Here is a 12,628-nt window from a genome sequence, read left to right on the forward strand (position 1 = left end):
CTTCAGTGTATAACCATAAGGTCATGTAAAGCAAAAACCAATTTCAGGGACTTCCCTGGTGGTGCAGTGGTTAAGATTCCACACTCCTAAGGCAGAGGGCCCGGGTTCCATCCCTGGTCAGGGAACTAGATCCCACATGCATACCGCAACTAAGAGTTTGCGTGCCACAACTAAGGAGCCCGCGTGCTGCAACTAAGACCCAGCGCAACCAAATAAATAAATAAAATATTAAAAAATCTGTCATCATCATGATTTAATAAAAAAACAATTGCAAAGAAAAACCATTTTGAGATAACTTAAGATTTTTTTGATCATAATTATGGTGGTTTCAATAAAGAACTAGCTGATTAGGGCAGTAGGTAGGTACCTCAAATTCATAATATATGGGTAACATATATGGGAAAATAAATATGGGAAAACTTTCCATATTTTGTTGTTAAATCATCACTACCAGAACTAAAAACTGCTGATTTATTTGATAAAACTGAGTTTGCTTTCATTTCAAATAATAAAAGAAATATTTCCTATTCTAACAGGAATCAATGTTTTATTTTTAATAATTTCCCTATTTTTTTTTCCCCCTTTGGCCACACTGTGCTGCTTTCAGGATCTTAGTTCCCCGACCAGGTATTTCATGGGCAGTGAAAGCACCGAGTCGTAACTACTGGACCACCAGGGAATTCCCAATGTTTTATTTTTTATCTTGAAATAATTTCAAGATCACAGATTGGTTGTAAGAACAGTACAAAGAATTTTCATATACCCTTCTTCCAGATTCCCTATTGTTAACATTTTAACATGTTTGCCTTATCATTTTCTTTCTCTTTACGTATATTTATATGTATACATACACACAAATGTAATTATTATCTGAGTCATTTGTTGAGCGTAAGTTGCTGAAATAATATCTATTACTCCAAAATAGTTCAGAGTATATTTCCTAAAAAATAAGAACACTCTCATATATAACCATAGTGTGCTTATCAAAATAAAATTAACATTGATCTATTACTACCATCTAATTCACAGATTCTATTCAAATTTCACTGATTGTTCTGAGAATGTCCTTTGTACAAAAGAAATAAAAAACCTTCCTTTTTCTTTTTTTCCTTTCTTGTCCAGGATGAAGTCTAGGATCACACATTGCATGAAGTTTGTCATGTCACTTTGGTCTCTTTTAATCTGGAATAGTTCTTTAGTCTTTCCTTATCCATCAGGATTTTGTCACTTTTGAAGAATGCAGACAGTTACTTTATAGAATATCCCTCAATCTAGGTTTGTTTGCAGTTTCATCATGTATCAGACGATTAAATTAGACTGTGTTCTCAGTACATGATATCAGGAGGCACACAAAACTGACTTGTCCCATTACTGTGATTTTTTAAGTATTACTACTTGAACAAGATTATGTTGGTCGAGGGTGCTGGACAAGTTCCCCCTGGTTCCTGGTGTCACCAACTGCACTGGCTGAGCCAGCCACGCTAGCCAAAACCCCCCAGCTGCAACCAAAGGGAATAGGTTCACATATTTTAATTTTGTTCTTACAAAGGTTTATAAGGTAAGAAGAAGGAAGATAAGAATAAAACATTTAATTGTGTGTTAGCTTGCTTCATAACATCCAAATATTCAGGTTAATGGTATGTGGCCTTCATATGTACCCTTGCCCTACAACGTGCAAAAGTTAGGGCTGGACCTATTTCCAGGTAGACTTTCCCTCTTGATGATTCCACCTGCAATGTAAGCAGGGCCTGACCAAGACACGTGGCATGTTTTGTAGGCTAATAACTTGATGGACTACCAAAATGAAGGTCTTATGTACTTTCTATAAACACAAATTGTATTCCTCTTTCTTTACATTTCCAAAAGCCACTCGACAAAGATGGAACCACACTTGCCTGTGAGGAATGTTTCAGCATTTCTCCTTGAGGGCTTTGTAGACCTTGGCCAGAGTGGATTCAATGTAAATTTTTCTGGTTATAAAAGGAGTTACCAATTGAAACCAGAGGAAACTGGCCTCATGATTCTGATTTGTTTCAAGTGGCAGTTTTTTCGAACCACTTAACCTGGTCATTCTGTTCAGCAGACCCTTCTCCCAGCTCTGACACTGAGCAGTTTACATGCTGATTCTTTCCTGCTAGATTAAACTTATACACACTCATGTCCCAAGAGCAGGCTTAAATCATTGGAGGATGGGGGTACAGAGTTAAAATTCATTCTAAGGATGGGTAAATTTTAAATTGCTGTGCCAGTATGTAATTTGTCTTTTATTCCTGGTGGAGTCAGTAAATTCCAATATTGGGAAAATAGAATTTGTTTTCTACGTTCCTGAGACCTTTTGGCTTGGCTTGATTGAGGCCAAATATAAAATGTAGACTCCCAGTCCCCAAGCCAGCCAGTCTGATTTACTAGAGGTGGTGAATATTCAGATATTTGCATTTTACCTAGTACCCAAACAATTCCCATGCAATAGCCCAAAGACCACCTTTGAAATACTGTTCGGTGAGGGAATACTGTTTCTTGAGGTGCTTTTTTGTTTGGTGGGTTGGTTGATCGGTTCTTCTCAGTCTCTGTGTGGAGAATAGGGAATTCTTAAGTTGCAATTAGTTTTAAAAGAATGAAAAAAAGGACTTAGAAAAAAGTTATGTTGACTAGATGAGAGTGATGGAGGGTGGGAAAAGGAATAAGGCAGTCAGGGATCAGGGAAGACGATGGAGGGAGACAGTAGTAGGGTTTTTTTTTTACCATTTAACAAATACCGAATACTTACTGAATGTGAGTACTGTGCTAAATGCTGGAGATTCAAAGGTGAACTTGACAGCAGGGCCCACCCTCAGGGAGTTTACAATCTAGGGTAGGCTGAGACAGGTACAAAGGTGCTGTGGGAAGGCCCCTAACCCAGGCTTGGCTTCCTGAGGGGGAATCTGCATGCTCTGGACCCGGAGAAGTAGTCAAGGAGGGGGCAAAGGGGCTCTAGAGCTAATTCATTCTATTTAATTTTTAAATTTTTTTTTTCTTGCTTACAAAAGTAATAATGTTTGTTATGAAACAACTTCCTAGCATAGGAAAGTGAAAGCATTTTACAATCCTCCCTGCTACTGATCACCGCCCTTCCCTGTCGGATCACCAGTGAGGAGATTGGGACCCCGCGACTTTGAGGATTTGTTTCGGGAAGGCGAAGTCCAGCATCGGTCCTCCCACCAGCAGGGGGTGGAGTACTGCAAGCCAGGCGGCCGGCGGGTCTCTCTTCCACACGTCGCTGGCGTGAGCGTCGGCGCTACATACTGCGCCTGCGCACGCGCTGCGGCCTTTTTCCCCCCCCGGAGCCGTGCTGGTTCTGCAGCTCGGTGTCGGTTAGAGCTTCTGTTCTACAGGATGGTGAGTGCGTATCTCGGTCTCGGGGCTACAGATGCACGGGGTTTCCCTCTCCTTGTCCTAAAGGCAGCCTAGGTTCCGTCTGGTGCGGTGCAGGGATCGGATGCCATTAGATTGCCGGCTCTGCCGTGGTCGGGCTGCAGCTCCCAGCGTGGCCTTAATGGCTGCCACGGCGCACAAGCGGGCGGGGGGAGGGGTTGAAGAAGAGGGGGAGTTGGGGCAGAGGATTGGGGATGGGGTGAGTATAGTAGACAAACGGCAGGGGTAGTGCTGGCCCGGCAGAGGGGGCACCGGCAGGCGGCCGGGACGAGGAGATTGCGTAGAGTCAGTCTCAGACTAGCTGGGGGATGCCTGAGTGGAGACGGGCTGCGGCTCCTCGGACCCAGCTCCACCCATGACTGCTTGGTGGGTTTTCCGGGAGAGCGTCGGGGCTGGCAAGTTGTTGGGAAAACCTGTGTTTTTGGGGCCGACGAAGTGGCTTTTAAGCCACAGCCGTCAGTAGAACCTGGAGGCTGTGGGGTCTTTGGGCCCCGAAAAGAAGCTCATTTACTTTGGTATGTGTTGCCTGCCTCTTTCTCTGTATCGTCGCTGGCTCCGCTTTTTAATGATTCTTCGGGTGGGTGTTGCTTTAGTTGGTGGGGGTCAGTGTTGTTTTAATCGGGAATAATTGCTGAATATATCCTTGGCCAGTTATGTTTTGTGGCAAGTAATTTAGGCTTTTGAAAAACATTTGTGGAAAGAGGGAAATATTAGGTTCTTGAAATGGGACAGTGTTAAGAACAGATTGACGTTTGCAAGATTGTTGTCTTGAACAGTGTTTTGCAAAGTTGGTCACTGGGATTATTGCTGGTCCAATAGGGAACAAAAGTTGAGGGTAAGTTTAAGAATTTAAAATCAATGTGACAGTTTTATATCTGGTGAATATAATAAATTGGCCTGTATTTTGTATGTTTTTTCATTGCATTTTTCCTGCTGATTCATTTTTATTTTGCTTTGTGAAACTGTCAGTCTTGACATATGGAAAGTAGGAGAAAAAGTGATTTTTGACTTCAGATTTGAGAAAGTGATGGTTGTGTCTGGATTCACTTTTGAAGTTTGTTATTTTGTTACACAGTTAACTCAAGTGTCAAAAGTATCAGAAGCTAAAACATTTATCAAAGTTTTAATAACATTTTTTTATCTTAAAGGGGTTTGTTAAAGTTGTCAAGAATAAGGCCTACTTCAAGAGATACCAAGTGAAATTTAGAAGACGGCGAGGTATGGTCAGGTTTTCATGTTCACTACATGAAAAGAATCTGCTTTGTACTGGAATAGACTTTTTTAAATTACTTTTTTCTTTCAGAGGGCAAAACTGACTACTATGCTCGGAAACGATTGGTAATTCAAGATAAAAATAAGTACAACACACCCAAATACAGAATGATAGTTCGTGTAACTAACAGAGATATCATTTGTCAGGTAAGTTGTATTCTAGACGCAAGTAATGGATGGTAACCTCCACCCCCCACTTCTGCCCTCACTGTGGTAGAAAAGTTGTACTCGGGGAGCAAAGCACAACGTATGCATTAGGTTCATCTAGTCTAGTGCCTGGCACTCCAAGGAACATTGAGTAGTTCTTTTAGTAGGTATGAAGTTGGAGCCTGGGAAATTGGTACTGTAAAAAATACTCTGAGGATCAGCTGTTTGGCAATCCTGACCCAGGTTAATTCCATTCACTTTCTAATTGGTGGGGGTGGGGTGGGGGGGATTAGAGAAGTTCATGGCACTGTGCTATTTTTGTGGGGGTGGGAGGGTAAATTTGAGACCCAGTAGAAGGTTCTTGCCCATTCCAATTCCAGTAAGATAATAGAATTTATTGTGGACTGAGTTCACTTATCCAATACTTTGAAGAGGTAGGTAGTTGTGAATGTTAAATCAGACTCTTAAGATTATTTTTATTCTTGATTACTGTTCAAAATAGGTTTTAGTAAATACTTATGAAGGTGTCTCCCATGTAAAAGACTTACAGAAAGTGGCAATTTGCTCCTAGAAGGTAGTTTTCTGGGCTTTTACAACTAGGAAAACTTTTCGTACTTGAGATTTGGAGGAGACAGGCACATTTATTTTCTGGGCAGACTAATTTGTTGGTTGTGAAGGCAATCTCTTCCTCCATACCTAAGTTCAGATAACTAAATATTAGGTTTTCTGAAACATTGTTGGACTTAGATATGCTTAGTTTGAAATAATCAGGGATTCCTTTTTGATTTTTCAAAGTGCCTCCTTAATTCACCAGCTTTCCCAGCTCAAGGTCTTTTCAGTATTTCTCAGAAGTAAGGAACTACAGTATAACTTATTCCAAAGGTATTTTAATATTCGATGTCTGTGGTAATTTGAGACTTAATGTACTGTGAAATTAGTCAAACATACACAAACTCATAAACCTACTTTGTGTAGTTGACCAGGCATAATCGTTGAAGGTGAGTGGGTTTAACAGAGATCTTAAGTGATGCAGATCTGTGTCTGTTTTTTTTGTTAAATCTTTTGAAAAAGAAGGCACTTAGGAAGTAATCCACAAAGCAGTGAAAACAGATTACTAACCTGTCTCTTCTCTTATTGTAGATTGCTTATGCCCGTATAGAAGGAGATATGATAGTTTGTGCAGCTTATGCTCATGAACTCCCGAAGTATGGTGTGAAGGTTGGCCTGACAAATTATGCTGCAGCATATTGTACTGGCCTGCTGCTGGCACGCAGGGTATGTACAAGATTACTTTAAGTGATGTATTTTGGAATTAGCTCACTGGAGTTGTCTGCAATATAGATGGTTCACACATGGATAAGACACCTTCAGCTAGCTGTGGGGAGAGAGGAGTGCCTCCTGTTGCCCTGTGGCTTATAAGGGCGTCACCAGGGAAGATAATTTTATATAGATACATTGTTTAAGACAGAGATGTACTTTATAATCTGGGGAAGCCTTTTTTTCTGTTTTCTCCCATTTGTTGAGTATATCTAGACCAATAGAATTATTTTGCATTGATGGATATCTGTAATCTGTGCTGTCTGATATGGTAGCCGCTAGCCACATGTAGCTATTAAGTGCTTGAAATGTGTCTAGTGCTGCTGATAACTGAGTTTTTAACTTAAATATGAATAGCCGGTTGTGGCTAGTTGGTGACTATCTTGTTGGACAGATCTAGTCAGAAGTGTAGATCTTACCATCAGCGTACATTAAAAATGCAGACTATACCCCACACCTTCAGAATTTATATTCTCCTAGGGTGTCCAGGTGATTTATATGCATGCTAAATTTTGAGAAGCAGTGCCTTAAGCTTTTGAGGCGGGGGTAGGCATTGGTGGGGGGATTCATTTTAGTTTTAATAATCTTTGCCTTTGGGTGGCAGCATTTCCTATAAAAGGAAATGAAAATGTGATCTTACCTTGTTTTTGTTTTCTGACCTTGTTTTGCAGTGGAATTGTTAAGCATGCATCATTGTTGGGGACCCACATCTTCACTGGTTATAAACATGTCTGGGTTGGGACATTGTCTTTTATATGAGCATCTTGGTGCAAAGGCACTATAGATAACTAGCAGAGTAGTGGCACATATTAACATAATACAGTGGCAGGGTAGAGCCACAAAAGGTGTTCTCTTCAGCACAGGATCCTACTCATAATATTGTAATCAAATTAAACAAAACTGCCTATGATAATATTTGGTTGTTGAATTATAGCTAAATATGACCGAGGAAAGGTGGAGATTACTTCCCTTGAGTAAATATATAAGAATCAAATTTAAGTATTATGTCCTTATTGATTGCTACAAAAATCAAGTATGGACAATGTAGCAGATTCAGAAACTGTTAAACAGTTATACTTGTTGGTAAAATTGGATATCTGAAATTTCTTTTTGTGGCATTTAAAAATTGATATTTAAAAGCAGATTGGGATAAAGAGAAAAAGTGATTTGGAAGGAAATTTTTTGTCAGGTCATTAAAGTTGTGGATTTTGAGATACTGTTGTTTGAATATATTCTAACAAGCATTTAGATTGGCTTCTTTGTTAATAGCTTCTTAATAGGTTTGGTATGGACAAAATTTATGAAGGCCAAGTCGAGGTGACTGGAGATGAATACAATGTTGAAAGCATTGATGGTCAACCTGGTGCCTTCACCTGTTACTTGGATGCAGGGCTTGCCAGGACTACTACTGGGAATAAAGTTTTTGGGGCCCTGAAGGGAGCTGTCGATGGAGGCTTGTCTATCCCTCACAGGTAATAATAGTATTCAGGGCCTCGTTGCCTGGACTCCAGTACTGCACTGTTTCTAACTGGTTGGGCTGTGGAGATAACTGATCCAATTAGAGTAATAGTAGCTATCATTGTGTACCTGCCATGTGCTGGGTACTGTGCAAAGGGAACCTGGCAGGGTGGGAAGGAACTGTAACATGGTTTATAAATGAAGAGACTGGGGTTCCGGGGTAAAATTATTTGTCCAAGGTTTCAGAACCAATAAACAGAAGAGCCAGTGTTGAAACCACTACCTTTCTGTGTGGCTAAGTTTTGGTTAGAAATGAGCAACTTGATTCCACCAGTACTCCCCCTATTTTTTTTTTGTTTGTTTAATTCAGAATGAAAATTTGTTTACTGAGTTATGGGGAAATATGGACTCTAGGGGGGAAAAAAGTTTGAGAAAAAGACATGAATTTTTAAACCTTCAACTGGAAATAAGAGTGTAGGCTGTCCTTTGCTATGAAATAAGGAGAACTATATAGTGGCCTTGGTTCATTTAATGGTATTTAAAGGTGCTTGTGGCATGATTTTCTATCCTGGAATTCAAAAATTAGCTGCTGAATGATGATGTCCCACTAACTGAGCAGTCAGTAGTTGGTCCTTTGGTTGCATATGATGCAATTAATTGTTTCAAGACGGGACTGATGGCAGCTACTGAAATGAATTCCTTCTAGGGAACTGATTTCAACCAATATATACTAAAACATGGAAAACTTTATTTCAGTACCAAACGGTTCCCTGGTTATGATTCAGAAAGCAAAGAATTTAATGCTGAGGTACACCGAAAGCACATCATGGGGCAGAACGTTGCAGATTATATGCGTTACCTGATTGAAGAAGATGAAGATGCGTACAAGAAACAATTCTCTCAATACATAAAGAACAACGTAACTCCAGACATGGTAAAAATTTAACTAAAAATATCTGTATTGGTAAATTTATAGAACCGGGTTTCCTACCTGTTTTGAGTGGGTATGTTAATACAGTTTTATTTCATGTTAACAGTTAAAAGTTGAATATGGGCATGTTAAAATGAAATTGGGATGTTGGACCCAGGGTAGGTTAAAAGTCAGACAAGATACTGTTAGGAGGAGCTGGACTTGTCAACATGCTTTTAGGAATCTTTTAGATGCTGAACGATGGCAGGCTTCAGGCATCCAAATCTAAAGCCTTTGGTGGCTTTTATGCATTTGGCTGTTCTGTATTTATAAACTTCATTCATGTGGTCATAATCTACTCCAATACGAGGTGCTAGTTACTAGACTTCACTCATTTTGAGGTCATGGGGAAGAAAGGTTCTTTCTTCATTCTTAGCAGATAAGTGCTATGTTCTGGACTTTCTCAGTGTCTCAGGCATGCACACAAAAAGGGAGATGTACAGATTCTATCACTAGTTCTGTGTGATGTTGCAAAAGTGAAGGGACCCGTGTTTTCAAAAGTCAGTTTAATGTTGCAAAGTTTATCACCCCTAAAGTGGAGTCTCAGGGCTCTCTCTATTAATACATTGGGGTAATTGATGATGACAGTGCGAGTTTCGATAGTGAAGACGTAGAATGCAAAAATCACAGATTATTATAAACGTATTACAAATACAGAATTATATGTAAATTGATATATATCAAGTAATTGTTTTTATTAGGTTTTTTTCTGTTGCTGCATATTTTGTATTTGGCATACCTATGTCTGAAAATTATTTTTAAAATAGAGTTATAATTGAGGGAAAGATCACTTTCTGTTTTTGCATTATTTTCCTTTGCTAATGAGCTTTATACAAATGCATGTAGTAACTGCATTTAAAAAAATTTATTTTTGGCTACGTTGGGTCTTTGTAGCTGCACACGGGCTTTCTCTAGTTGCGGAGAGCGGGTGTGCATGCTTCCTTGTGGTGTGCATGCTTCTCATTGAGGTGGCTTCTTGTTGCGGAGCACGGGCTCTAGGCATATGGGCTTCAGTAGTTGTGGCTCGTGGGCTCTAGAGCACAGGCTCCGTAGTTGTGGCACACGGGCTTAGTTGCTCCGCGGCATGTGGGATCTTCCCAGACCAGGGCTCGAACCCGTGTCCCCTGCATTGGCAGGCGGATTCTTAACCACTGAGCCACCAGGGAAGCCCAGTAATTGCATTTTACTCACATGGAATGAGTAGTTTTAGAGACCTGGATTACCTTGACTCATCCTTCAGGAAGGCTGTGATTGTTACTGAATTTCACACATTTTACAGTTTCTCTTCCTGACTTGATCTTCCATGTGATCAGTAGTCATTTGGGGTGGGGGTATTAAAACACTTCAGAGAGTTGCAGCATTGTTTTTTGTTGAATTTTAGAACAAAATTCTCATTAATGTTTCTAATTGGACAGCGGTTTTCTAGGGAAATTCGGGCCTCTTTCTGATTCCACAGGGGCCTGATACTGCTGCCAGATACTGGTGATTTGTGGTAGTAGATCAGGAGGTTCCTGGTGTGGGATCCTGGGAGTAACTTTTGAAAAGACCTATCAGAAATCAGTGGGAAATAGAAATATGGGGAACGTGGGAGGACAGAGATGTATTTGGCAGTTGCTTGTTAGTCCATATATTTTTCATCTTAACATCTTAAATTCTGGCATGTATCCATACTTGAATGAAAGAATTTAGGTCAGATGGTTTTAAATGAGCATAAAATGTGTTTCTACAGAAAACAGTTTGCTTTAAACTTGAGTGACTCATAAAGTATAGCTGAATTATTTAGAAATACATGCGAATTTTTCTTGAGGAAGATTGTTATGTTTTGTGAACAGTGTCAATTCATGTTGCTTATGGTAAAAACTGGGACTTTCTTAGGAAAAGATGGGTTACAAAAAGATACCAATATTGACCTAGTTTAGCTCCTTTTGAGAATCTGGCTTAGAAGGACAAAATAGAGCAAGCAGTAGAATAGTGTGTTTTATTACTGTTTAGGGCATATGAAATGAAACCAAGTACTGTTTGCTTTGCTTTGTTTCAGATGGAGGAGATGTATAAGAAGGCTCATGCTGCAATACGAGAGAATCCAGTGTATGAGAAGAAGCCTAAGAAAGAAGTTAAAAAGAAGAGGTATGTGTTTTACTGTTTTGAAGAGAAAGAGGTTGGGAGGGGTTCCTGCCTTGTTTCATCTCGCTCAGACTCTGAGTGAAGTTGTGCAAACTCGATCACTAGCTCTGCATGATGTTGCAGAGGTGAGGGGAACCAGGTTTGCTAAAGTAATTGTGGTGATAGAAATGTATTAGCCTTGGATGCTACCGAGGTGGCCCATTCTGTCCCAGTACATTGTAACTGTCAATTACTGCATTTTTTAATAGGCTAACTAAGGAAGAGAACAGGTATTGGACTTGGGATTATTTGACCTCCATTTTATTACAAAGGGTGTCTTTTTCAAAGTTAAATATTCTCTATTCTCTTTCGCTATGGTTTTTTAAATTTATGTCCCTTTCTCTTCTTTTTACCTTGTTCTGTAGGTGGAACCGTCCCAAAATGTCACTTGCCCAGAAGAAAGATCGAGTAGCTCAGAAGAAGGCAAGCTTCCTTAGAGCTCAGGAACGGGCTGTTGAGAGTTGATAACCCAAACCAAAATTTCTAGGAAGATTTTTCAGATAAAGACAGTAATAAACTTATTGAACAAGTAGCTGTTTCTGTGTTAAGCTCTTGTTAATGAAACTGGGAAGTACCTGAAATTGACAGTATTTTCCTTCCAGAAACAAGTGTAGCTTTTTCCAGAAAATCTTACATATTGCCTCAAAGTCCATACCTTGGGCATCTGTTCTTCCTGACAGGAGTTATCCCTTGAATTGTATGATGTGCAGCTGTCCTTAAAAAGTCTGGCAAGCAACAGACAAACCTTCCCCTAGAAATATTTCTTCCATTCATTTATTGTAACCACATGATGAGTTGGAAGAAAAAGTACCTTCAAAGTTTACAATTTTAAAGTAAGTGAAACTGATGCTACTCCATGGCTTTAGTTCTTGAGAGATGATAGCTCTCCAATGAAGGTCATATAATTTTAACACATTTATCCAGGTGAAACCTTTGAGCAGAAAATACTGGTTCTTTTTAAACTTCATTTATTATATATTTTTGTGGTACGCGGGCCTCTCACTGTTGTGGCCTCTCTCGTTGCGGAGCACAGGCTCTGGATGTGCAGGCTCGGCGGCCATGGCTCACGGGCCCAGCTGCTCTGCGGCATGTGGGATTTTCCCGGACCAGGGCACGAACCCGTGTCCCCTGCATCGGCAGGTGGACTCTCAACCACTGCGCCACCAGGGAAGCCCGAAAATACTGGTTCTTTAATTATAAGAAGAGGTGTTTCGTTTTATGGAGTTGAAAGGCCAGATCTGAATAAACACAAAAGAGAGGAGCAAATACTAACCCTTGTATATCAAGTTTACATGAGAAAAAGAGATGGATATATTTACATGCCTCTTGAGAAAGTCCTTTGGCCAGTAGGGAATACTGTTTGTTTGAAAATGGAAAATTATTAATAGGAAGTTTATGATTCCAGAGTCCTGCTCTTAATGTCCCACTTTCCCATAGCTCAGATTCAGCATATGTGTACCTGTGTTAGGTCTATGGCCTAAAGATAGTTTTGAAGACCAGTTGGCTGGCTGATACTAAGATACAGACCCTTAAATCTAGGATGATGAACTCATCCATATTCAGCCTCTAAAATTGGCAATTATATATTGCCAAGTAGAATGCTTCTGATGGGTTTTCAGTGGGTAAGAGCCAGTCAAAACTTTCTGAAGCCACATAAAATGTGATGTCTAAATGAGTTAAGTGTATTTATAAGAAACCATGCTATTAACCCAACATCTGTTTATAAAGGAGTAATTTTAATTTACCTGCTTTGCAGTCTTAATTTCTGTTAATGTGCAAACTTTACCATGCTGAGACATTAGTAAATTTATAAATTTTCTTTTAAACAGCAGCTTCAATGCAAACACAATTTCCAGCACTGATATTTTGGCTAACAAATCTACAAAATAT

At 39.8% G+C, this 12,628-nt stretch overlaps 1 protein-coding gene and 2 non-coding genes across 4 annotated transcripts; all 3 read left to right on the forward strand.

Moving 5' to 3' along the window:
• The first annotated feature begins 3,292 nt into the window (after positions 1 to 3,292).
• RPL5 (ribosomal protein L5) lies at positions 3,293 to 11,268 on the forward strand. Of its 2 annotated transcripts, none has more exons than XM_024743580.1 (8): positions 3,293 to 3,375; positions 4,560 to 4,629; positions 4,715 to 4,830; positions 5,971 to 6,105; positions 7,417 to 7,619; positions 8,362 to 8,539; positions 10,614 to 10,702; positions 11,104 to 11,268. In XM_024743580.1, exons 1-8 carry the CDS (start codon positions 3,373 to 3,375, stop codon positions 11,201 to 11,203), a joined length of 894 nt encoding a protein of 297 aa, XP_024599348.1. In that variant the 5' UTR covers positions 3,293 to 3,372; the 3' UTR covers positions 11,204 to 11,268. The 2 variants fall into 2 exon arrangements, with proteins under 2 accessions (XP_024599348.1, XP_024599349.1); XM_024743581.1 differs by having other exon boundaries at positions 10,617 to 10,702; positions 11,104 to 11,258.
• LOC112398872 (small nucleolar RNA SNORD21) lies at positions 8,194 to 8,289 on the forward strand. The gene has a single exon (XR_003003079.1). It is a non-coding gene; the product is annotated as a small nucleolar RNA SNORD21 (small nucleolar RNA).
• On the forward strand, positions 10,786 to 10,918 carry LOC112398873 (small nucleolar RNA SNORA66). The gene has a single exon (XR_003003080.1). It is a non-coding gene; the product is annotated as a small nucleolar RNA SNORA66 (small nucleolar RNA).
• Positions 11,269 to 12,628: the final 1,360 nt, after the last annotated feature.

This window comes from Neophocaena asiaeorientalis, unplaced genomic scaffold (genome assembly GCF_003031525.2).
Source record: "Neophocaena asiaeorientalis asiaeorientalis breed wild unplaced genomic scaffold, Neophocaena_asiaeorientalis_V1.1 scaffold317, whole genome shotgun sequence".
Taxonomy (NCBI): Eukaryota; Metazoa; Chordata; class Mammalia; order Artiodactyla; family Phocoenidae; genus Neophocaena; species Neophocaena asiaeorientalis.